Raw genomic sequence first — 24,190 nt, forward strand, 5'->3', positions numbered from 1 at the left:
AAAATAGAGAAACATCTTGAAAACTTGTATATACAAAACCTCTTCAGTGGTACAGTCTTAGAAGAGAGGAACAGTAAACTTGTTTTCTTGCTTTATAATATAGACTTCTATGAAGTCGTTCCCCTTATTTCATGATGGTGTCTTAGATGTACTTTAAAAGAGAATTTCACACTATTCTCTTTGTTTAATGTGACAGTGCGAGAAAGTGATCTTTATTCATTCAAAAAACTGTGCATGTAGTCTATGTTTAGGTTCTTTTAATGTGTTTGTCTGTGATTTTTAAATGCTAAACATGTAAACAGATAAATTGTCAATGTTAATTCTGTATCCTGTCACACAACTGATCTTTCTTTCCTGCCATTTCTTTCCTTTTTATCTTTTTTTTTTTTTTTTTGTGCATTCGTGTTGCAGTTGATAAAATTACGTGAAGAGGTGAGTACGTCCTAGCTTTTTTTTTTTTTTTTTTTAATTCTGCTTTTCCCTATAAAATTCATTTTCTAAATCTGAAGTAGATCTTCAGGTTAATTTTTCCAGGGAACTGTATACATAGCAAACTCATGGATTATATTGCTTAGAAATGTTCTCTGCTGACCATCTTTTAAAAACAACTGTATCCTAAGCATGTTTATCACAGGCAGCATTGTTGTTTGGTGGCATCAGGGAAAAGTACATATAAAGGCTAAGAAAAATAAAGGAATATCTTAAAATGATACTTGGATGTAGTTTTAATATAGACTCTAACTTTAGGTTTACTTTATTTGTGTTGGTTTCTCAAAGAAGGAAATATGATTTAACCCTTTTTTTTTCCTGATATTCTGGCATACTTTACTGAAAGCTGTTTTTAAATCAACTGCTTTCTCACCCAAAATCCTAAGACACCATGGATTTATTATCCTTCTGGGGAAGCACACGTATGTTATAAATGCCCTACTAGTCTGTGTACACAGATACCTAAGAATAGCCAAAGCTCTTGTCATTGTTAAACACTTTTCCTTTTGTAGGGAATAGCACCCAAGTGAGTTCTCATTTTTCTGAGTTTGCTAGTCTATTCCATAATGCAGCTCCAGACTCTTTTTGTGGCCCAGCAAATATTTGCAGCAGTGTTTATAATTTTATCCCATATCAATGAGGGATGCTGAATGATTCTGTTGTTTATTAAGCCACACATATCAAATATTCTTTGGTACTCCTGTCAAAGATAGAACAGTTATTATATTTTTTATATAGTGAGATTGAGTTTTGACACTTTTATATTAGGGCAAAAAATAATGGCCCATATTGCAATTTGAAAATTAATGTCTAATTGCTGGTGATAACCAGAGCACTATGAATTGTTTTTATGTGTAGATTGACTCCCTTGTTGGAGACTTTCCCAGAAAGTTTTTTTGTTTTTTTTTTTAATTATTAGTATGTCATTCTTTAGGTGATGTGAATGCTGATTTGGAGGTTTATAGATTATGGTTTTCAACAAGTCTTCCCATGTAAGATGCATTAGTGATGCCCATTCATAGTGGAAGTAATAATGATATATACAATGAAAGGGGGAAATAAACAAAAGCCTCAACTTTTTGTGTTGTCTACCTTCCTTCTGAAGAAGCATGTATATATATCTTAAGTGACAATAATCAGTGCAGTTTGGGTGTATAAGATTGTTCTTGTGGTGGGTGATAGATACATCGCAGTAGTTTTCCGAGTATCTGCTCATACGTATTTGCATATACGCATGTTTAGGTAGAGTGTGGATTTTCAGATGTCAGTGGAACCTAACGATAGACTTGAAAACCTATACAAAAAATTGCCACGAAACTCTCGGCCCTAAATTTAAGCAGTGAATATGACTGATGAAATATTGTGCCTTTTTACAGTCAGCATTTTCAACCAAAGAGATATTTTATTAAGCTGAGTGGTATGGACTTAGAAGTCTTATTTCTAAAAGCCGAATCTATCACGTCTGCATTTCTTTTAAAATGTAGTATTGTTTGATGGCTTGATTCTTTTGCCGTGCCCCTAGCACCAGTTTCATCAGTTACGGTTCTGGAATGCATGTTTGCAGAACTGTCACCTGTAATGGGACTGTAATTGGAAGAATTAGATCGCACAACTAATGAAATAATGCACTGGGAGATTTTTTCTCACCGTCTTTGATATGGATGCAGCGTTGATATTTATAGGATAGATTACGGTGATGACACTGCGTTGGTTCATGGTTTGCTCAGCAGTGACTGCTTCTCGCCGGGATTCAAATAGTAATCATATAGCGAAAGTTACCCCAGATTTCTTACTTGTACCTAGGCTACGAAGAGCAGCACCCTTCTGCTCAGAGATGTGATGTTTTGCTGTGTTTGGAAGTAAAGTGTGCCCAGTCCTTTCTGGGGGTGCTGTCTTTGGTCTCAGATCGGACGGAGCGTGCGTGAAGAGAGCCTGGTGGTGCAGAGGCGAGGAGCCGGCGTTGGCTGTGCCGCGCGCGCCGTGTGAATCCTCCATCTCCAGCTCTCCCTCCACGTTGCACAGCTCCCCACACACGTTGAGCTCTGTCTGAAGCCCCCGCACAGCTTCACTTACCTGCTTTGAAAAGGGCTGAGAAGAGGGTGAGAGAATGAGTTTGGGATGGAGTGTGAGGGCAAGTTAAAAGCATCAGCTGCTCCTGTAGCGTATTTCCTTTCATTCTCCGAGACCAGGGCAATGTACAACTAAGGGAACAATGTAAATAGCGCCGCTGTTACAAGAACTTGATTTTAGTTTAACTTCAGTGAAGAGGTTCCAAAATACAAAGTGAGATCCTGCTGGAAAGCTGCTGGTAAACGGATAGTCCTCTAGTGTGCAGATTTACTCTGATAAAATTGAGCTAGCCTGGGAAGAGTTACTCCCGTTATTTGGGAATATACATATTTTTTAGACAAATTCTTTTAGAAATTTAGGTATCTGTTTTAGCCACACATTGCATAATCTGATTTGGTTCCCTTTCATGGAATCCCAAAAATCATTCTGCATTTAAATGCTTTATTTCATACATTATATGTTACCATCTAATTAGAATGTCTATTTCCAGGATTGTTCTTTGAATTTTTTTTTTTTTTTTTTTAAATCCACAGTAGCTAAATGTTTTCTTTTATTATGGGGACTTCTCTCAATATGAAAATAAATCCAAAATCTTTGATCTCTTATTCTGGATTAAAATTCAGATTTACTCTTGATTTCACAGATCTAACTGGTATCTTTTTAGAGAATCCTTAATTTGAAGTGAAAGCCCTTTGTTAAGGTAGAAAATAGTAGTTGCGGAAGGGAAGAGGGATCCCTATCTCCAAAACCATTGCATGCAGAGAGAATTAGGAGGAGGAAAGCTATTTTTGACAAGCTTAGGAAAGTATTTAATTTTATTTAAGAATAGTAATCAGTGCCAAACACATGGAGCTCCCCTTGCTGGGTTTGTGTCTTTCTTTTTTTTCTTTTTTGGAACTCAACTATAGTCTTTAGTGATTTTGCTTTTCATGATATTAGAAGGCTTCCTTCCTTTCTCCCTTTTATTTATTTAGTTGTTTTTGTTTTTCTTTGTGGGGGGGGCAGGGGCAATTTTTCTCTTAATTTCTCCACTGTATATTGGACAACTCTATTAATTATTATAGACCGTTTGCAGCTTTCTGACCTTCATATCAGGTCCTATCTCTCTGTTCTAAATGCATTGTTTTAATGATTCCCTCCCCTGCAACCATCCCCCCCACCCCAGGTTTTTTTTTTTTTTTTTTTTTTCAAGGGAAGCTTTGATGTGGCTTTAGCAGCCTCCAACGTCTGGCCGCATCTCAGATGTGTCACCTATGCCGGGAGGGAATAAGGAAATCACGTTTTGAATGGTAATGATAACATACTAATCACTTCCTTTCTTTGAAGATGGAAGCGAGATATTCTGTCAGCATCCCTGGCTGCTAGAGCTTGGAGGCACTGGTCTAGGTGTATTAGCTTAAGTGTGCATGTCAATACAGCTTGCATCTCCAAGATCCATGGGGGCTCATTAGAGCAAGGTAGATCTTTTCGCTCGACAGCCACTCAGATAATATGTGTGGCACCTCCTTTTTTATTATTATTAGAAAGCATTTCTTCGATTTTAAGTGACATCTGTCAACAACACAAAGTTGTAGAAGTTGTGGTTGCGTTTCTTCTTTTGACCAGGTACCGAAGCTGATTTCAGGGGGGCAAGTAGTAATTTATACAAATACATGCGTGCATGTACAAACACACAAATACACAGATACGCATATACATACATTTCTAAGTATATGAATCTATGCACACGCACACATCTATCTACATGTACATGGGTATATTTTATCCGTTTACAGCCAAGATTAGCTTATAAATATTCGGCAGCCTCAGTATATCTAATGTATGGATTAAAAAAAGAAAAGAGAAAAAAAACAGTTTAGAAGCTCAGAATTTGGAGAATATCCTGTTATTTCTCCGTCAGGTATGATATAAAATAGGTGTATACTGTATAATATAATTTTAGTTCATAAACTAAAACACCATGTGCTAAAAGTACCCTTCAAATCTAGTGCCATATATTGGCTGATAAGTGCACAGTTTTGTACATCTGTGTGCATGGAGCAAAATGTGTGTCTTGTTTCTTGGTGGTTGCTCCAAGTGGCCTTAAAACTAGAGCTGCGATGTAGTCTTCTGTGTTAGCAGCATACGTTATTCTATATGGCATCTTGCTGCACAAGACTGAGGAGCGTTCTCCTAAAAATAAAGTTCCTATTTAAAAATTACTGTGTAGGAATCAAAAGCACAAATGGGTTTTGAAATGGTTGCATTTTATAAAAAATAAATTTAAATAGGGATCATTGAGCAATGCAAGTGTCTCATACATCCAGCTCTGCGGAGCCAGAAGAGAGCCAGTTGGCTCTGGTCTTCGTACGTTTCTCAGTGTTTTGGAGTAAGACTCATTGTGGCCACACACATGAGCCTACCTTTTAAAACAAAAAGGTGGATGGTCCATACACAATTGATTGGAAATCTGCCCATTGTAGTGGTTCTTACAATGGAAGACCTGCTAAAAATTATCTATAATGGGTTGTGCTCCCCCTCCCCCCCACCTTAAATGTTAGGGCATACGAAAGCATTATTTTTTTTTAAAGGCAAAAAAAAGGAACATTGTAGACGGCCGTCTGATTTTTTTCCCTTTTTCTTTTTCAGAGGGCACATCTGCTGGATAACACAGAGAGGCTGGAAAGGTCATCTCGGAGACTAGAGGCTGGATACCAAATAGCAGTGGAAACCGGTAAGAATTCTGAGAGTGAGCAAATTGTCTTGCTTATGCACAGCAGTCTTCGCAACACATGACATTTCAGGGAAACTTCAAAGGAGTAGCAGAGACAGCAGCCCGAGATGTGGTTTACATATTGGGGAGACAATTGGGAGCTTATTTGCGCTTATCTTTTTTCAAGTTAAAAGGCATGACATCTACTGAAAACAGTTCCTGAGGTTTAAAAGTATACATCTGAAAAGAGATGGAATACTTTGTCTCAATTCTACATTTGTCTTAATATGCAGTTACATGTTGTCAGTTTACCCACCCGCAATGATTGCTAGCACACAGTGCCGCCTCCAGTTGTTTGCTCCTTTGCTATTTATTCACATATGTAAAAATTAACATTTTAATTGAGCTAAATGATGAGCACTTGGGCCAAAGAAGTAACCACTCCTAGTTTACCTTGCTTATTTGTCCTGATGTTAGAAATGATTCCAGACAATTCTGGGTTTTATTGTTGTTGTTCTGTTTTTAAGTCATGAACAGAACCTAAAATCAAAGACGGAAAAAAAAAAAAAAGTCAAAGTAAGCTGCAAAGTTAATGTTCCTAATAATCATGTTAGCATTAGTTAACACTGTTTGAATTAACACTAGCTGTTAATTTCAGAAAACACAGTCCTAATTTGGTTTCTAAGACTAGTCTACTTAAAATAGACAAGCTTTTTGTTATAAAGGTTTCATGCAATGGTGATTATATTTTTATGTAGTTAATAAATATCCATTAACCACTTAGAAGTTATGAGTCTCTTATTTAGCTGTTGTCTTTGTTGTTGTTTTATTTTGCAAAGTATAGATTGTATATAACCTGTTTCGTGTGTTTTGGGTAGCTGTTGGAAAATATGGAATATACATTGCCCATTATGTAAACCACAAAAATATGTGGTTAACAACATTTATATGAATTTTTAAAATTTAGTGTCACAAAAGTAGTTATCTTGGGGGAGAAGGTATAATGAAAGTGATCGCTTATTAATAATTTTTACTTATATTCCAAATAAATTCTCTTATGATTAGCCAGTGTTTTTTCTTTCCCTGGGTTTATAAAAAAAAATAGCCATCCCTATATTGTCAGGCTTATGTGATGAATTATAGGGAAGTGAACAGGAGGAACACAAACAACATTGGATATAGTAGGGTTGTGAAAACACAGGAGTTTTAACCCACATCCCCCCGTCCTTTTTTTTAATATTATAGGCAGCCCTTCTATAAGAGGCTATTGATAGATTGGCTTTCTGCCCTGATTGAAATGAAGCCAGCTGTGGTTGTTCATTTTGTTCTTGGGCTCACATTTAGAGGTGACTTTCCTTGTGAAGAATGTGTACCGTGGAAAGACCCATAAACCTGAGGTCAAAGGACCTGGGTTCAGGTTCTAGCTCTTGAACAAATCATACAACCTCACTGAGCCTCAGTTTCTGATCCAATAAAATGGAAATAATATTGCCTCCCTTACAATATTTTCAAATTTTTTTAAAGAAATGGTATATATTAAAATGTTTTATACACCTCGACAGCAGTGGGTATACACCTTAAAAAAAAAAACACTATACAAATATAAATAGTATTATTAAGGTGTGATCATTTAGTGATATACAGGCATTTAACTTTATCTCATAGAAATTTTTTTTGTCATTGTTCAAATTGGTATATATTAAAGAAGCAGAAAGTAATTAATGTATTATTTTGACAGTTCTTTGGGGATGTGTTACTTTGACGCTCTTGGGAATCCTTGTAGCTCTTCCTGTTGAACGTGACCATCATCAAGGGAACCTTCCTTGACCACATAAGAGTGCATTGGTTCAGAGGCATTCGTGCTGTGACACTAATCATGGGGCTTGTTTGGGCTGGCCGGGCTGGACGATTGAGTGCCTTTTTTCTCTCTCACTACACCATTCATGTAACTCTTTCCCAAAGCTAAGGAAGTCATCAAGGAAGGCCACAGACACCGGAAGACCATGTTTTGATGAAGGTTGTGAGATTTGGTGGGATTTGATAGTTATTTCTTTTTGAGTGTGCTGAAATTTAACATCCATATGAAATTATCAACACAGCCAACGTGAAAAGTGTCAATTTAAGAGTGACCTATAAACAAACCTCATTTCCCTTGGATTTTTAGTAGAATTCAATGGCTGATTAACTATAAAGTTTTATAAAATTAGAAGTTATTTGCTGTTTAAGACTTAGGAATTTCTTGCAGACTACAAAGCAGAGACTGGTAGAAGGAATGCTGGTGGGCTGTGGTGGAGGTGAAGACAGATGTGGCACGACCTCTGCCTAGACAGAAGTCAGTGTGCTAATTAGCTTTCTTGTGTGAGTTTGAAAGTGGAGTGGGAAGTGAGAAGGCAGGCACAGAGCATTTTTCTTGCCTTTTCTTTTTATGAAAGCAGTGTGGGAGCCATGCATTCCAGTGAGCACCATGTTGCTTCTGCACTTCCTGCTTCCCTGCTCACCTTCAGCCTAGTCAAACAAGAGCTCTGTGTTGTGATTGTGATGTAAATTGATGGTACACATCCTTTTGTTATAGTAGCAGTAGAAGAATAGCATCTTTCAAGAGGGAAACCTTTTAGCAGTTACTGGTTTCTTCTTAAAGCCTATGAAAAATAAGGAGGAAAAGACATGGAAGGGCTAGTATAACTTTTGAAACAGCACGGAAGAGGGAAATGGTTTCCAAATATTCGTCTGAGAAGTAGCTCTAGACCACAATGGTTTTCACCAGTCCACAACAAAATCAGAAAAGAAGTTGGATGTAGGACTTTCTCATGAAGTAAATTTTATGAATCTAAAGAACTACTTTTTTTCTAAGAAGGTGCTTATCCTATTTTGGAAAATTAAATGAAAGGATAGTTTTATGATATGATAGAAATAGTAGGTAGCAGTTATGTATATTTTTTTCTTTACCTGGAAAAATAACAAAATTGGCAACCTTATTTTGAGCTCTTTAAAGTGTTTTTAGAAATTGCACTTATCCACAAAATCTAGAACTATTGCCTGCTGTACTGAATTAGAGAAAGAGAGAAAAAAAACCCACATCTGCTCCTAACTTTAATCAACTGTGTGACTTAGAGAAATCACTTAACCTCTCTGCGTATGTTCTTTTATTTGCAAAATGGAAACCTAACACCAGATTCTGTGTACCCCATGAGGTTGTTATGAAGTAAAATGAGATTGTATATAGTCAAGTGTTTAGAAAGTAAAAAATGCTGTAGAACTCATCATTTTTATAAGTTACCATCAGCAAAAGTGGTTATCTTTCAAAATTATTGGTAAAAAGACTTTTTAAAATCTATAAACCTTTCTATTCATTAACTCAATGACTGTTACTGATAAATATCATAAAAAAGAGCTTGATTGCATATTATTTTAATTGATCCCTAATGTCTTCCTAGCAAATAATGAAATGCATCTTTTAAAATTCTTTAGTCACTTTTGAAATTTTTTAAAAATTATTTTGTGAAATATGAGGCAGTTGTAGTCCCTTTAAGAAAACGTACTTAGTAAAGAGACAAACGTCCAGAATGCATTTGGTCTGAGAAAGAGTACATGATTATTTTTAAGTGCCATTTACACCCTGGTATGCATCGAGTTTAATACCAATCAGACTTCTTCTGTGGACCTCTTCCTATTTGAGTACATTCATAAAGTTATATATTAATCAAACAGTTCCATTTAATAAAGAAGGGACAAAAGGAAGAGTATATGATATTAAACTAAAGAGCTGAGGCTAGTACTGTCCAGCCTTAAGACTGACACATCAAGAAGGACAATTAGACTCTTTAACAGAACTTCCTGGGAGCAGTCATCAAAGACTAAACACTGCTGTTTGCACAAGCCCTTGGCTTGATCGTGCATGCATTTCTTATAAGTTCTTGTCCTGCAATCTGAGAATAAAAAGTGATTCTTCCTGTTTTCAGTTACTACTAATAGGTATGATTTTTAGCTGTGGAGATACCCATTTTGTTTGAGTTCAGAGACTTAATACTTAAAACTCTGGGTTATCTGCCCTTTAACCTGAAATTATGATTCTTTTTTCTCTGAAGTAAATGTCCCAAAATTACAACGCAAATAGGAACAAAATTAATGGAAGCTGTATGATTAATGAAAGAAATAAGGCTGCAAAAGAAATTATACAAGGCAGAAACCATGAGGGATTACTCACTCAGTATGTAAAGAGGTAGTTTAAGACACCTATGACTTATTCCACCTGATTCTCTAAATGGGCCCAGTGCACCTTGTAGTACATCTCTGGGACCATGAGAGAGTGTGTCTACAGTCAGCAGCCTCATATCTTTGAGTAGTGATCTGCACCGTTTTCTAACCTTGTCCTGCCATCCCTGCTACCCAAGCCTTATGCTGCCAGTACTTAGCTCAGGCCACCTTGCCCTGACTCCATTTGGTTATTGATCTCTGTACAACAGGGCTCTATACTTCTGCCAGCTATATGCTCAGCTGCCATGAGGAAGAGGTGCTTATTCCTTTATCCAGAGCCCTGCAGGTTTTCCATCATGGCTAGTGCTTGGACATATGTAGAAATAATACCATGTTTACTGACCGTTTAATATAGACCAGGCACTGCTCTCAATACTCCGCATACATTACCCCTTTTAGTCCTCACCACAGCCCTCTGCAGTAATTATGCTTTTCTCAGTTTCTTGACAGGAAAACAAAGTACAGAGAAACCAGGTGATTTGCTCACACCCACAAAGCTAAGGACTAGTCTAGCCAGACCATCTGATTTCATGCTCTTAGTCAGTAGACCACACTGAAATATGAATGGGTTTCACCAACCTAAACTTTTCAAAGTGATCTGGTGTAGTCAAAATATGTCATGTTCTCACCAAGGACACCAGGAAAATATGAGCCCAAGAGACAGAAAGGGCCACACAAGCCAGAGACTCTATCAGCCTGAGACCAGAAGAACTAGATGGTACCCGGCTACCACTGATGACAGCAGAGAATCCCTGATGGAGCAGGAGAAAGGTGGGATGCAGACCTCAAATTCTAGTAAAAAGGCTAGACTTAATGGTCTTACTGAGACTAGAGGGACCCCAGAGGTCATGGTCCCAGACTCTCTGTTAGCCCAAAACTGAGACTATTCCCGAAGCCAACTAAGATTAGACTATAAGACATAAAATGATACTGGTGAGGAGTGTGCTTCTTAGCTCAAGTAGACACATGAGACTATGTGGGTAGCTCCTGTCTGGAGGTGAGATGAGAAAGCAGAGGGGGACAGGAGCTGGTTGAGTAGACACGGAATACAGGGTGGAGAGAAGGAGTGTGCTGTCTCATTGTAGGGAGAGCAACTAGGGTCACATATCAATGTGTGTATAAGATTTTGTGTGAGAAACTGACTTGAATTGTAAATATTCAGTTAAAGCACAATAAAAAAAAATGTCATGTTCTCACATTAAATAATTTCGTTCTCACATGATTTATTCAAAAACTAACTATTGGGGTCTGTGTGCCATGTGCTGTGCTAGAGGCTGAGGCCACATTTGAGGAACATAGACGGTGTGTGGCAGACTTTTTAAAAATTAACCAACAAATGAGCAAGAAAATTTCAGATACTGGTAAAATGAAACAATATAAAATAGGAACTGTCCAAGTGGATCAAAGACCTAAACATAAAGACTAAAACGATAAAGATCATGGAAGAAAAAATAGGGACAACCCTAGGAGCCCTAATACAAGGCATAAACAGAATACAAAACATTACCAAAAATGACGAAGAGAAACCAGATAACTGGGAGCTCCTAAAAATCAAACACCTATGCTCATCTAAAGACTTCACCAAAAGAGTAAAAAGACCACCCACAGACTGGGAAAGAATTTTCAGCTATGACATCTCCGACCAGCGCCTGATCTCTAAAATCTACATGATTCTGTCAAAACTCAACCACAAAAAGACAAACAACCCAATCAAGAAGTGGGCAAAGGAAATGAACACACACTTCACTAAAGAAGATATTCAGGCAGCTAACAGACACATGAGAAAATGTTCTCGATCATTAGCCATTAGAGAAATGCAAATTAAAACTACGATGAAATTCTATCTCACTCCAAGAAGGCTGGCATTAATCCAAAAAACACAAAATAATAAATGTCGGAGAGGCTGCGGAGAGATTGGAACTCTTATACACTGCTGGTGGGAATGTCAAATGGTACAACCACTTTGGAAATCTATCTGGCGTTATCTTAAACAGTTAGAAATAGAACTACCATACAACCCAGAAATCCCACTCCTCGGAATATACCCTAGAGAAACAAGAGCCTTCACACGAACAGATGTATGCACACCCATGTTTATTGCCGCTCTGTTTACAATAGCAAAAAGCTGGAAGCAACCAAGGTGTCCATCAACGGATGAATGGGTAAATAAATTGTGGTATATGCACACAATGGAATACTACGCATCGATAAAGAACAGTGACGAATCTGTGAAACATTTCATAACATGGAGGAACCTGGAAGGCATTATGCTGAGTGAAATCAGTCAGAGGCAAAAGGACAAATATTATATAAGACCACTATTATAAGATCTTGAGAAATAGTAAAAACTGAGAAGAACACATACTTTTGTGGTTACGAGGAGGGGAGGGAGGGAGAGGGTTTTTTACTGATTAATTAGTAGATAAGAACTGCTTTAGGTGAAGGGAAGGACAACACTCAATACATGGAAGGTCAGCCCAATTGGACTGGACCAAAAGCAAAGAAGTTTCCAGGATAAAATGAATGCTTCAAAGGTCAGCACAGCAAGGGCAGGGGTTTGGGAACCATGCCCTAAGGGGACTTCTAAGTCAATTGGCAAAATAATTCTATCATGAAAACATTCTGCATCCCACTTTGAAATGTGGCGTCTGGGGTCTTAAATGCTAACAAGCAGCCATTTAAGATGCATCAATTGGTCTCAACCCACCTGGATCAAAGGAGAATGAAGAACACCAAGGTCACACGACAACTAAGAGCCCAAGAGACAGAAAGGGCCACATGAACCAGAGACCTACATTATCCTGAGAGCAGAAGAACTAGTTGGTGCCCGGCCACAATCGATGACTGCCCTGACAGGGAGCACAACAGAGAACCCCTGAGGGAGCAGGAGATCAGTGGGATGCAGACCCCAAATTCTCATAAAAAGACCATACTTAATGGTCTGACTGTGACTAGAGGAATCCCGGCGGCCATGGTCCCCAAACCTTCTGTTGGCACAGGACAGGAACCATTCCTGAAGACAACTCATCAGACATGAAAGGGACTGGACAGTGGGTAGGAGAGAGATGCTGAAGAAGAGTGAGCTAATTATATCAGGTGGACACTTGAGACTGTGTTGGCATCTCCTGTCTGGAGGGGGGATGGGAGGGTAGAGAGAGTTGGAAGCTGGCAAAATTGTCATGAAAGGAGAGACCGGAAGGGCTGACTCATTAGGGGGAGAGCAAGTGGGAGTAAGGAGTAAGATGTATATAAACTTATATGTGACAGACTGACTTGATTTGTAAATGTTCACTTGAAGCTCAATAAAAGCTAATAAAAAAAAAATTATAAACCATTATCTGTTTCTAGAATGGACCTAGGTATAAAACCAGTACCCAACTCTCCCCCACCCCATATAAATAAATAAAGTCACCATTAAAATAAAAAAAAAAAAAATAGGAACTGATGGCAGTTACGTTAGACTGGCTAGTCAGAAAAGACCTCTCAGAGGCGGTGCCTTATAAAACTGTGCCCTGGATGGTATAAAGATGCTATCAGTAAGGAAATCTGAGGCAGATCATGATTCCAGGAAGAGGGAATAGCAAGCACAAGGCCTCTGAAGTGAGAAGGTGTCTGGGATGTCCAAGGATCAGAAAAAAGACCAGTACGGCTGGAATGGCACAAGCAAGGGGACAGTGGGCCAAGATGAGGTGAGAGTCAGGTAGGAAGCAGATTGCGTGGTACCAGGGAACCTGGATTTTATTCTAAGTAGGTCGCAATGTCATTGGAGGGCTTTCAGCAGGCAAGTGGCTTGAATTATGAAGAAGAGGGATTGTGGGGTGAAGGGGCAGAAGAGTGGCACAGAGAGACATGTTAGGAAGTTTACTACAGTAATTCAAGATTTGGCCCTTTTACCAATTGAATTACTGCTGGAGGAACTTGATGGTAAAGATGCAGGAGAAATTATAAGCCGTTTTAAAAAGTCACTCAGGAGCAAGGAGCTTGAAATTTATCATTGATTCCCTTAAAAATTGGCATGAGTTCCCAACGATTCTTCCTTAAGGATATCCCCAAAACCAATGGGAACCAATCAGTCCTTGTGCCTGGTGGGGCTTTACACACAGACAATGGCTAGCCCATTGGGCTGGCTGGAAATGGACACTTGTAAGTATAAATCCTGGCTGAGAACTAAGTTTGTGATATTTTATCTGAAGTAGATGGTAATGATACCCATTTCTCAGAGTTCATGAGAGACATAAGTACGATAATGTATATAGGAAGGTTTTGCAAATTGCCTCACAAAAGTATGGTATTTTTTTCTTTAGTCATCTCTACTTCAATTAGACTCTGAGTATAGACATACATTGTCATTTTGGTTAATTTTGTATCCGTCTAAAGAAGGAATGGTTCGTTCCTTGCTACCCAAAGTGGGATTCAGAACCAATGACATTGGCTAGCATCCCCTGAAAGCTTGTTAGAAATTCAGAATCTCAGGTCCCACCTCAGAGCCACTGAATCAGAATCTGCGTTTTAACATGAACAGCTGTGATTTGTGTCCACTGTGTTTATTTAAACTGGCTTGAAGTCATCTCATTCAATCACACATGCCTGTGTGCATATATGTACATGTGTGCAAAAATTCAGACAGGCAGCTATGTATAGTTAACATCTACACTGCCTTCAGAATAATGAGATTGTGTCTGTTAATCTTAATGTTGGTGGTATTGGATACGAGGGTGGTCTTCTTTAGGAGCTGTAATAATTATTTAACCTGCCTTAGTCAGGAAAATATGAGCAGAAATTACTCAGCAACTAGAACAGCTAGTAACCTATCCAGTAACCCAAAAGGGATTCATTGTACCACTTTATTTTTGCCAAAGGAGCCCTGGTGGCGCAGTGGTTAAGTGCTTGGCTGCTAACCAAAAGGTCAGATGTTCGAACCCACCAGCCACTCCATAGGAGAAAGTTGTGGAGGTCTGCTTCTGTAAAGATTTCAGCCTTGGAAATCCTATGGGGCAGTTGTACTCTGTCCTCTACTGTAGCTGTGAATTGGACTCGACTCAATGGAAATGGGTTTATTTGTGTCAGCACATATTTTATCCCTACACGTAACACTATTTACATTCTTTAAAAGGCATATTTATCACACTTTCCTTTATGTTGTTTCATTAGGGAAATGCACGGATAGACTTTGTGAATAAGAATAATACTAATGTTGGATTTTAACAAGTTCTTTACTAAAAGAAAATATTTACATTTTTGTCGTGGACTTGATGTGGGGAATTCTTTCCATTTTGTTTGAGAGCTTCCTAGAGTATCTTGTTTTTTCTATAAAAATTACTTTTTTTGAAAAGTAAGAAATATAAACTTCACTTCAATTTCAATATTAATAATACTTTTTTATAGTTATCTAATTTTAAGCTGCATATATTCCCCATATTGGAATATACTCGTACAGGCCTGTTTTGCACGAGTTGTTCAGATTATTTTTGCTTTTTTATGGTTACCTCATCAAAAGTTTTGTTCATTTGACCTAATAAAGGTAGTGTGAGAAACATATGGAGTATATATATAATTTTCTTCTGGAGAACAAATAATTCTTAGATTATAACATTTGCATGAGAATGAGGCGATTTATGTAGACCTTTTTTTTTTCTAATTTGCCCATCTCTTTTTCCCAAGTTCTTACAGAAAAAGCAATCAATAATGGTAGTGGCTTGCATTTTTTAGAATCAAACAAAATATGTTTCATGTTTGGAACTTTCTAAAGAACCTGAACAAATGCATTTAAAATCTGAGGTGCCCACTTTTATATCTGTAATTATCTCAAAAGTCTTGGCTGAACTACTAATGGAGTTTCCTAGCCTTTCATAGGATTTCATGGGGATTGTGGAGTGTAAAAGCACAAAGCTGCAACTTTATCACGTTCTAGTTTTTGGCTCTTGATTCTCTCTTTCAGCTCACCTTGTTATTATTAGTTTAATTAACTCAATAATGAACTCATTTAAAAATTTTAGTTTTGGAAGTATCTATGGAGACAAAAGTGTTATCCTCCTAAAAGCCAGTCATTTTCTTTATCTTTTCAGGAGTTTTTCCTGTATGTCTACTGATGAGGTGTTTCCTTCTCCTCCTCCTCATCATACCTTCTTCTCTCCTTCTCCTTCCTCCTTTTCTCCTCGTCATAGAATATTTTGAGTATCCACTGTGCTGTGTAGAGTATAATCATGTGACTCAAAAACACAAGTCCTGTAATGTTTTAATTTATAATCTCATCTATAGAAAAACAAGTAAAAGAATGCACAATAAGAGAAATCCACAGATAGAGCTCTTTTTGAAGTTGTAAATTAGGTTGGAACTGAGCTAAGATCTTCTACACGAAGTATCAGAAAGTTTTTCCCCCCACATATACTGATAAGTCAGTTAAAAGATTCCAGGGAAAATAAACCCAAAAAGTATGAACTATGCGTTCCTTGCCCTTAGAACTGCCATCATTTGGTAGAAGAATAAAATTTTGGTTTGTACTATTAGTGAGAGTGGTATAATATTGTGTGAAAGAAGAAGGTAAATACAGATATTCCCAACTTATCTATGTATTTGAGTTACAACAAACCGTATGACAGCCTTTTTTTTTTAACATCTTGTCGTTACTAATATATACTACATACAGAGTTGCAGCATGTAATTTGCTGATGCTATCATTCTCATGCCAGCCTCTCAAAGACAAAGATCAAATTTATAAAGATACTGATAATAAAGGACAATAATAATGAAAAAAAATCAGGTGTTTGACTTATATTAGAACCAATTTACAACAGAGTTGTGGGAACAGAACCTCATCGTAAATCGGGGACTACCTGCACTGTATTTCACTTATTCAGTAAGCTTTCATTGAGCCCTACTGTCAAGTGCTACAGGGATGCAGAGCTAGAAAGACAAGGAAAACATCATGGTCCTGGGTCGTCTGAGTAGAGAATGCTGTGTTTACAAACACTGATTCAGATTATTAGCTTCAGTAATTTTGATTACGCAGAGGTTGGAATTCAGAAAGGCCATGTCCAAATTATTGTAGTGATGACAAAATAACACTTTGTTTTTCTCCAGCATTGGAACAAAAAATAGCATTAGACAGTTGGGTTAATATTAACTACTGATTTTATCCAACCGTACGTATTTTAGAGAAAAAATTTTCCTATAGAAGTATTAAATCTAACAGAAGAAGTTTTCTGTAGAAAAAGTTTCTCTCTTCATTGTTTTGGGCGGTGGAATGTGTGGATATGTTGTCAGAATCTCAAGGGTATCTCCTCTTGAATAGGCTTTTATTTTTTTTTTAATTCCAGGGAAGAATTACTTGACTATGTCCATTGAGTGTTTTTAAGTCTGGCAAGTTGCAGAATAATCAAATTTAGTGCAGTTCTTACTTACTTTATAATTATAACCCTATTAAAGTCTTGTATCTCAAAAAGCTGTCGTACTACAGTGAAAAGAACAGAGGAGGTTGTCATTGGGTAAAGCTCTTACAGAATATTTTCAAGTTCTTACATTTACTTCATGATGTTCTATGAGATATTAGTTATCTCTATAGTGGGTGAAAAAAGATATAATTTAAACCCTATTTGGAGAATCTTTTCCTTAGGTGGTCCAAGTGAATTTATGGGGTTCATTTTTAATCCATTAAAAAGTGTTATACTTGTTTTTTAAAGTGCCTTACCCCATAATGCCTATCCCTTTTCCAGTTAGTTTTGTAAGGTACAAGTGAAGCTATTCTTACACTATTGCATCTCTGTGAGTTGAGAAAAAGAATGACAATCAAAGCAGATCGCTAAAGTGCCAATTTATTTTCAGATATTATTACAGTGAAGGACAGTTAAGCTTACGACTTTGTTGCACTGTACTTACATAACTCTCCTTGAGTTTTTTTTTTTTAAATCAGGTTTATTTTTCCCTTTGAGTTCCAGTGCCCAGAAGTTTTCTTTTCAGCAGTGTTTATATATTTAACAGAATTTTCTGAGGTGGGTGCTACAGAATTTTCACAGCGTGGGTTCACATTGGCCTAAGACTTTGTGTACGACTTATATCAAGTGGAAAACTTGACGGGCATAAGCTTTAAAAATGGCTTTTTGTGTGTGTGCTCTACATTTGAAGCTTTAGTCTGTATTTCCTGTTGGGCTACAGTGTTTTCCAACGTTGCCACAAGAGAACAAAGTTAACATTAAAAAATAATTTTTTTATTGGAGGATATGTTTTTCAAAGTAAAGTCATTATCAAAGGGACTGTTGCAGTTGGGTCATCATTCATGGATGGCACTGAGATATAAACTCTAAGTCAAAGTTAAATAAATACCTATTTATTTAGAGTAAGGAAGAAACCATCCTAGTGCCAGACAAGAAAAAAGGTTTTTTGAAGACTGTCCATTTAGGAAGAAAAATAAAGCATGATGTTGGGTAATCCTACCATTAACCTCCTTTGCTAATCTCATCAAAAACAATTGCCTAAGGCCCTGGTCTACAGTAAAAGATTGGTATTTATGTCCACATGAAATAAACTTTTAAAATGGAGCTTTTTTTTTTTAATTTCCATTTTCAAAGTTATTTGCAGTAACAGCACTTAAATAGAGCCCAGTAGAATCTTAACATTTATTCAACAAACATTTATTGGGTCCCAAGAAATTAGAATTTGGGTTCATTAGACCTGGTCTTGGCTAAAGTTAATCTCTGCTATACCAAGGAAAATATTACCTTAAATTAATATTATTTGCAAGGTTTGTGCTTGGGAATAGGGTGGGGAAAATATTTAGTCAACTTAAACAGGAAAATAGTTATTATGTAATTTCTTAATGAACAAACCCTGGCACAATTCTACAAAAAAAAAAAAAAAACCATTGCCATCAAGTCCATTCCTACTCATAGTGACCATGTAGGACAGAGTAGAACTGTCCCATAGGGTTACCAAGACCGTAAGTCTTTTCAAAAGCATACTACCACATCTTTTGCCATGGAGCAACTGGTGGATTCAAACCGCCGACCTTTGGTTAACAGCAGAGCACTTTTACCACTGTGCCACCAGGGTACTTGGAATATAAAATTCCTTTAATAAGCTGGAACATATTGAGAAAATATCTATTGGGGAAGTAAATAGCTGTAAATTCCCATAATAAACATAATTAACATTTCTGAAGCAGAAGTTTTTAAAGAGAAAGTAATTCAGCCTCCTTATGTCAGGCAAAGGCTCAGAAGAGATACGACTTAGGAAATAAGCAAAGGAGAAGCAAGGTGAAGTGGATAGACCATGAGCAAAGGCAAGCTTTGGGGCAAGTACCTGGCTTATGAGAACTGCTGTAGTATGGCTTGAGGCCATGTCTAACGTTCATCTCAGTTGTTAGGTGTGCTTGAAAGTGAGAACTTTGATTTTTAAAACTTTTTTCTCAAAATTTTTATTATTTCAGGGTAACCTCCCGAATTAGCCTATCCATTTTAGTAGTCAGATGTATAATTGTTGTATTTCATACATTGTGGAGCTATTTAATGCTTGAAATCATAAACCTTGGTAAAGTTTAACCTCATATTATATGGTGAAAATAATAATGATAATATTAGCAATAATATTGTATAAAAACCCACCACATAGGGTTCTGTTTTAAAATCTTCAAACTATTTTTACATCTGTTCCCTCATTGTATCAACCAATAAATTAACTTATCTGAAATGAAAATTATTTGCTCAGATTGAGTAGACTGATCCCCTGAATACATCCCCAAATGCCTTCTGTTTTCACCAGCCAGAGTGAATATTAAGTATTATTTGGTTTCATGAAGAAATTAGTACTTTTTGTTTCCCTCTTTCAGATGAGTATATTTATGAGTTATTTATAATGTTCAGTGCTCTTTGCAGCACTGTTGATGATTACAGCCTGTTATTTAAACGAACAAACCCAAAATAAACCCTCTGTGGTAAGAACACTGCACAGATTTAAAGGATGCACCGATTTTTCTTACTGGTGTTAGTTTCTTAGCATCAGACTTTTACAAAGTCATCTAAATTTTTCATGTAGGCAAGTTAAAGAGATTGACTGGAGTGACTTTGTTAACATAAAAAAGAGACTTTTTTTCCTTAAACACTGTGACTCTAAAAGGTAAGCATGAAGACCAACCAGATATCTTATTGCCTCAGTGATATTGCCTACCAACTGTGAGTTTTCTTACTACAATGAATCCCCTCATTTTTATTGCTGTGCGCAAGGTACAGTGTTTCATTTTTCTTTCTACTTGGACTTCCTGTAGAATGCACACCCCATATAGTTCTTTAAATTCATACTGTTGTGAGAACAAGTAAGTCTTTCTGTTCTCTTTTGTTAACTGTAAACCTCGTGGTGCAACAGTTCTTTCGTGCCCTCCGTAAGTTGCTGGACTCTGCTCAAATTAAACACTGTAAGATTATCAGCAGGTTACAAAGGGGAATGTATCTTTCTTTCGGCAGTTTTTATACAACATCATCTTGATCTGGAAAATGCTAACAAGTTCAAATGCACTAATTGTCTCACACTCATCCCTGTAAATCGAGACCTGATGCCTAGCACAAAAAGTAGGGAGAACACGTGTATGATTTTGCTCTTCTTTGAGGATTAAAAAAAAATGCACAGGAGTTATTTTTTAATCCACGCACCAGCAGATCACCTGTCTTTGACCTGCAGTGAAGCAAAATGGAATGTGCATGGAAGTTTGTAACCAGATAGACCCTGGTTCAAATCTTGGTCCTGCCACTTAATAACTGTGGGATGTTGAGCAAATTCCTTAACCTTTCTAAGTCTTGGCTTCCTAATCTATAAAAATCCTTTCAGTTCTTTTCTGTGGACAGTTGTGGGAATTAAATGAAGTAAATGCAATGAAACACCCAACACAGTGCTAAGTTCTTCATAGGTACTCAGTAAAGATTAATTTCCACTTGTACTAATTTGCTTAGTAACACTAGCTGTTAAAATAAATAAAAAATAAATAGCCCCCCCAAAACTCAGTGACTTGATGCACTGACATTTATTTCTCACTCTTGGAAAAAACCAAAAAAACAAACCCATTGCCATCGAGTCAATTCCAAATCACAGGGACCCAGTAGTCCAGTGCAAATGTCCCAGCAGAGCCTTCCACGCAGTAATTCAGAAACCCAGGTTTCTCCCACTTTGTGGCTTTGCCCTCCGCTGAGGCTTTGGAGTCCTCTATATTTAGCCAGCAGCTAGGCAAAGAGAGAATGGAGAAGGCACACCATTTTTAAAGTTCCATAGGCAGAAGGTGACACACACTGATTCTGTATTTGTTCCATTAGCAAGAACTGGTTGAATGGTACCACCTAGATACAAGGGTGCTAGAAAACGTAGTCCTACCTGGATGACCACTTTCCAATTAGAACTTTATACTGCATAAGAGAGAAAGTAAATATTGGTGGGCACTTTATCTACTTCTGGCATACTGTTTATTCTTTGCCTACTTCACTGCCTAAAACCAAACCAAACCAGTTGCATCAGTTCTGACTCATGGCAACCTCATGTGAATCAGAGTAGAACTACACTCCATAGGGTTTTCATGGCTGTGACCTTTTGGAGGCAAATCACCAGGCCTTTCTTCTAAGTCATCACTGGGCTGGTTCAAATCTCCAACCATTTGGTTAACAACCAAGTGCTTAACCAGTTGCACCACCCAGGGGCTCCATGTATCACTGTCTAGTAAGCAATTAATTAAAACCCTAGCTATTAGCAATATAATATGGAAAAGTAGAGGAGTAGATGGCTTACAGATCAGGCTAGTGGTTTTACTAGAATTTTTAACCAAGAAACTTTCTCTTTTACCTGTATTCTATTAATAGACACATTAAAGAGTCAATATCATTTGCATTATTTTTCTACCAGGCATTTATCTCTGTTCACTTCCCAACTTATATTCCTTAGATCTGTAACAAAAATAATCCTGCTGCATGCACTTTCATCTGAGTGTTAACAATATATACAAGTCAGCAAATTTATATATACCATTTCCAAAGTATGTGTTAAAAGTACTCTGCAAACTGTCACAGCGAAGAGGAACTTTAGGTGACACGTGATGACTCAGTGTAATGTGGTATCCTGGATGGGATGCTGGAAAAGAAAAAGGGCGTTAGAAATTAAGGATATCTAAATAAAATACAAAGTTTCATTAGTACTAATATATCAGTATTGGATCGTTAGTTGTGACAAATGTACTTAATCAACATAAGATGCTAATAAAAGGTGGAACTGGGTGTGGGGCATGTGAAAACTCTGTACGGCTGTCATACATAATTTTTCTGTCAATCTGAAACTGATCTCAAAAAGTTTATTTAAGCAAAAAGTGCATTGCAATCACAGTAGTCTTCATATTGATTGAGTACTGGTGGTGTAATGTTGTCCTATGCTGCAGAGCTGGCCTCTTCTTTTTAGCTTTTGTATTACCACTGTAGATAATTTGACCTTTCCAGTAATTAATAGGTTGTTGTTGTCAATAGTTGCCATCAAGTCAATTCCAACTCAGGACATGCGCCTATTTAAAAGCATTGCTCCAGGAATATTTGCTTCTTTTTTCTTTCCTGTTCTTCCGTTAGTGCTTCTGGTAATCCTGAAAAAACAATATGAACTTTATTTGACTGTAGAAAGGATCAAGCTAATAAACTACTCAATTTACCAACTCCAGGAAATATCAGATACGTATGGGGACATTTTTTTTTTTTCCTATGGGGACATGGTTCAAACGTTCATGTAGCCCATCCCCATGTGCCATCTTTAAGATGTATAAGACTGTGTAGACCATATTTAGTTATTAGAAGAATGAGTCAGTAATTATTTTATTTTTCAGTCTAGAAAAATGTAACAGACTATATGATAATAATAGAAATTGTTACTTAAGAATAATGGGATGATAGGTAATTTTTTCCACTTCTGTTCTGAATTTCCTCAAATGTTACTATTTAATTTTACAATTAAAAAGAACTTTCTTTGTATTTAAAAGTATCTAAAATATATTCTTGAAAAATTATTTCAGGTCACAGTTTATCAAATACATACATACACACACACAACAGTACATAAATACATATACAGAGAGAGAGAGAAATGTCATTATGTCAGTGTCATTAAAAGGAAAAGCGTTATAAAACATAACTTTCAATTATTTATTGTTTTTCCTTATTTAACTGCCTAAATTGTATATCACTAGGATTTGCATGTAACAGTCAATGCCTCTGAAAGTTCTGCAGTAACAGACTAATAATTCTGCATTTTTTAAACCTCCTTCGTTTATTTTTTGCATTATCTTAGCATCATAATGGCAATTTCCTGATTTCTCCAAACACAATTGTACCCACTTCTGCAATATTTATACGTGAAAGGAAGTGGAAGTTCGAATCCACATTTGTTGACCCTTGAGATCTTATATTGACCTTTGTAGGTATTAACTTTTTAGATCAATAAGAGCTGTTATTGACCTCAAAGAAAAGTCGATACCTGCTTGTTAATTTGCAGCTTGAAAATGGTACACATTTTGTTCTTCATTATTACTCTACTTATTTCAGCCTTTAAAAAAATGTCTTTACTGTTTCTACCCAGAGATCATCATGTCAGAACATTTTAGTTTTGGTGTTTAAGGAGATAATCATTGGACAAGGTAGTCACTCATGACTTCTCTTGAGAAATTACAACTGGCTGAGTTCCATACTGCCCAAGAAAGTGAGATATACTTAATTGTATTTTATTTAACATAGTTACTGACATTTGAGAAACAATGTAAAACAACCTATAGCTCATGGGAGGAATATCTTGTCACGTTTTTATGAGAAATGAGAAGAAAGGTAATTGGAACAATTAGTCTGAAAAGGGATTAATACAGTTCTGCACTTCCGTGTATAAATGAAAGAGGTCAGTGCAGACGAATGTTCAGTTTATACTTTTTATGTGAACAAACGCTAAAAGCTTTTAGGTAAGGACCTCTCTTGTAGGTTTAAATCTTAAAGGCCTATTCTTCTAACATTTTATTAAGTGTTTAAGTTTTAAGTATTGGTAGAGAAATGGCTTTTCACATCATAGTTGTTTTGTATATTAACATGGAAATGTCAAGTTTTCCATAACTTGAAATGTCTCAGAATTGCCTGTTGCTGGAATTCAAATGTCAGAACAATACTTCTGCACATATATGACTCTGATACTTCAACTCTAAAAACCTCATAAATGATTCAGTATCACCTTGGCCTTGTTATGATATAACTTTAGAAAGGGACAGAGTAATTTTAATCTGGTTTAGGGAGTGGCAGTTATTCAGCCCAGGCTTGAACCAGTAATCCGTCAGTCCTCGAATGATCATTAATCTTTTTTTAGATATATAATTATTTTGGTGAAGAATTTTAGTTTTCATGAGGATTCTTTTTCATATTTAGCACCATTACAAAAATGAAGCTGTTTCACTTGTAAGCGTCAGGATTAGTTTGTATCTTACCCTAATTTGTAGTATTAGTTAATTGTCATAGAGTCTTCATTATCATTGGAAAAAAAATAAAGTTTCTTTTTTCAAGAGATGAATAGCTTCTAGGAGCTAAATGATAGAGCCCAAACAGCCTGTAGAAATAGGCCTTCTACCATTAATTTATTCTTCCAAAGTTTGCATGGCATCTATATATTTAAAATGAAAAATTTTAGAACTAGAGTGAGCTAGATTAATTT

At 36.7% G+C, this 24,190-nt stretch overlaps 1 protein-coding gene across 16 annotated transcripts in view; it reads left to right on the top strand.

Moving 5' to 3' along the window:
- VTI1A (vesicle transport through interaction with t-SNAREs 1A) overlaps positions 1-24,190 on the top strand; it is a 378,820-nt gene that overhangs the window by 81,739 nt on the left and 272,891 nt on the right. For 14 of the 16 annotated variants that reach the window (XR_007513468.1, XM_049855513.1, XM_049855521.1 and 11 more), the window contains exons 5-6: positions 412-432; positions 5,188-5,272. Coding sequence is in view for 15 of the 16 variants with exons in the window: in XM_049855513.1 (XP_049711470.1) it covers positions 412-432; positions 5,188-5,272 (106 nt within the window). In the remaining variant the exon portion in view is untranslated. The remainder of the gene's footprint in view (positions 1-411; positions 433-5,187; positions 5,273-24,190) is intronic. The other 2 variants (XM_049855511.1, XM_049855515.1) reach the window with 1 other exon arrangement.

This window comes from Elephas maximus, chromosome 16 (assembly GCF_024166365.1).
Source record: "Elephas maximus indicus isolate mEleMax1 chromosome 16, mEleMax1 primary haplotype, whole genome shotgun sequence".
NCBI classification, from domain to species: domain Eukaryota; kingdom Metazoa; phylum Chordata; class Mammalia; order Proboscidea; family Elephantidae; genus Elephas; species Elephas maximus.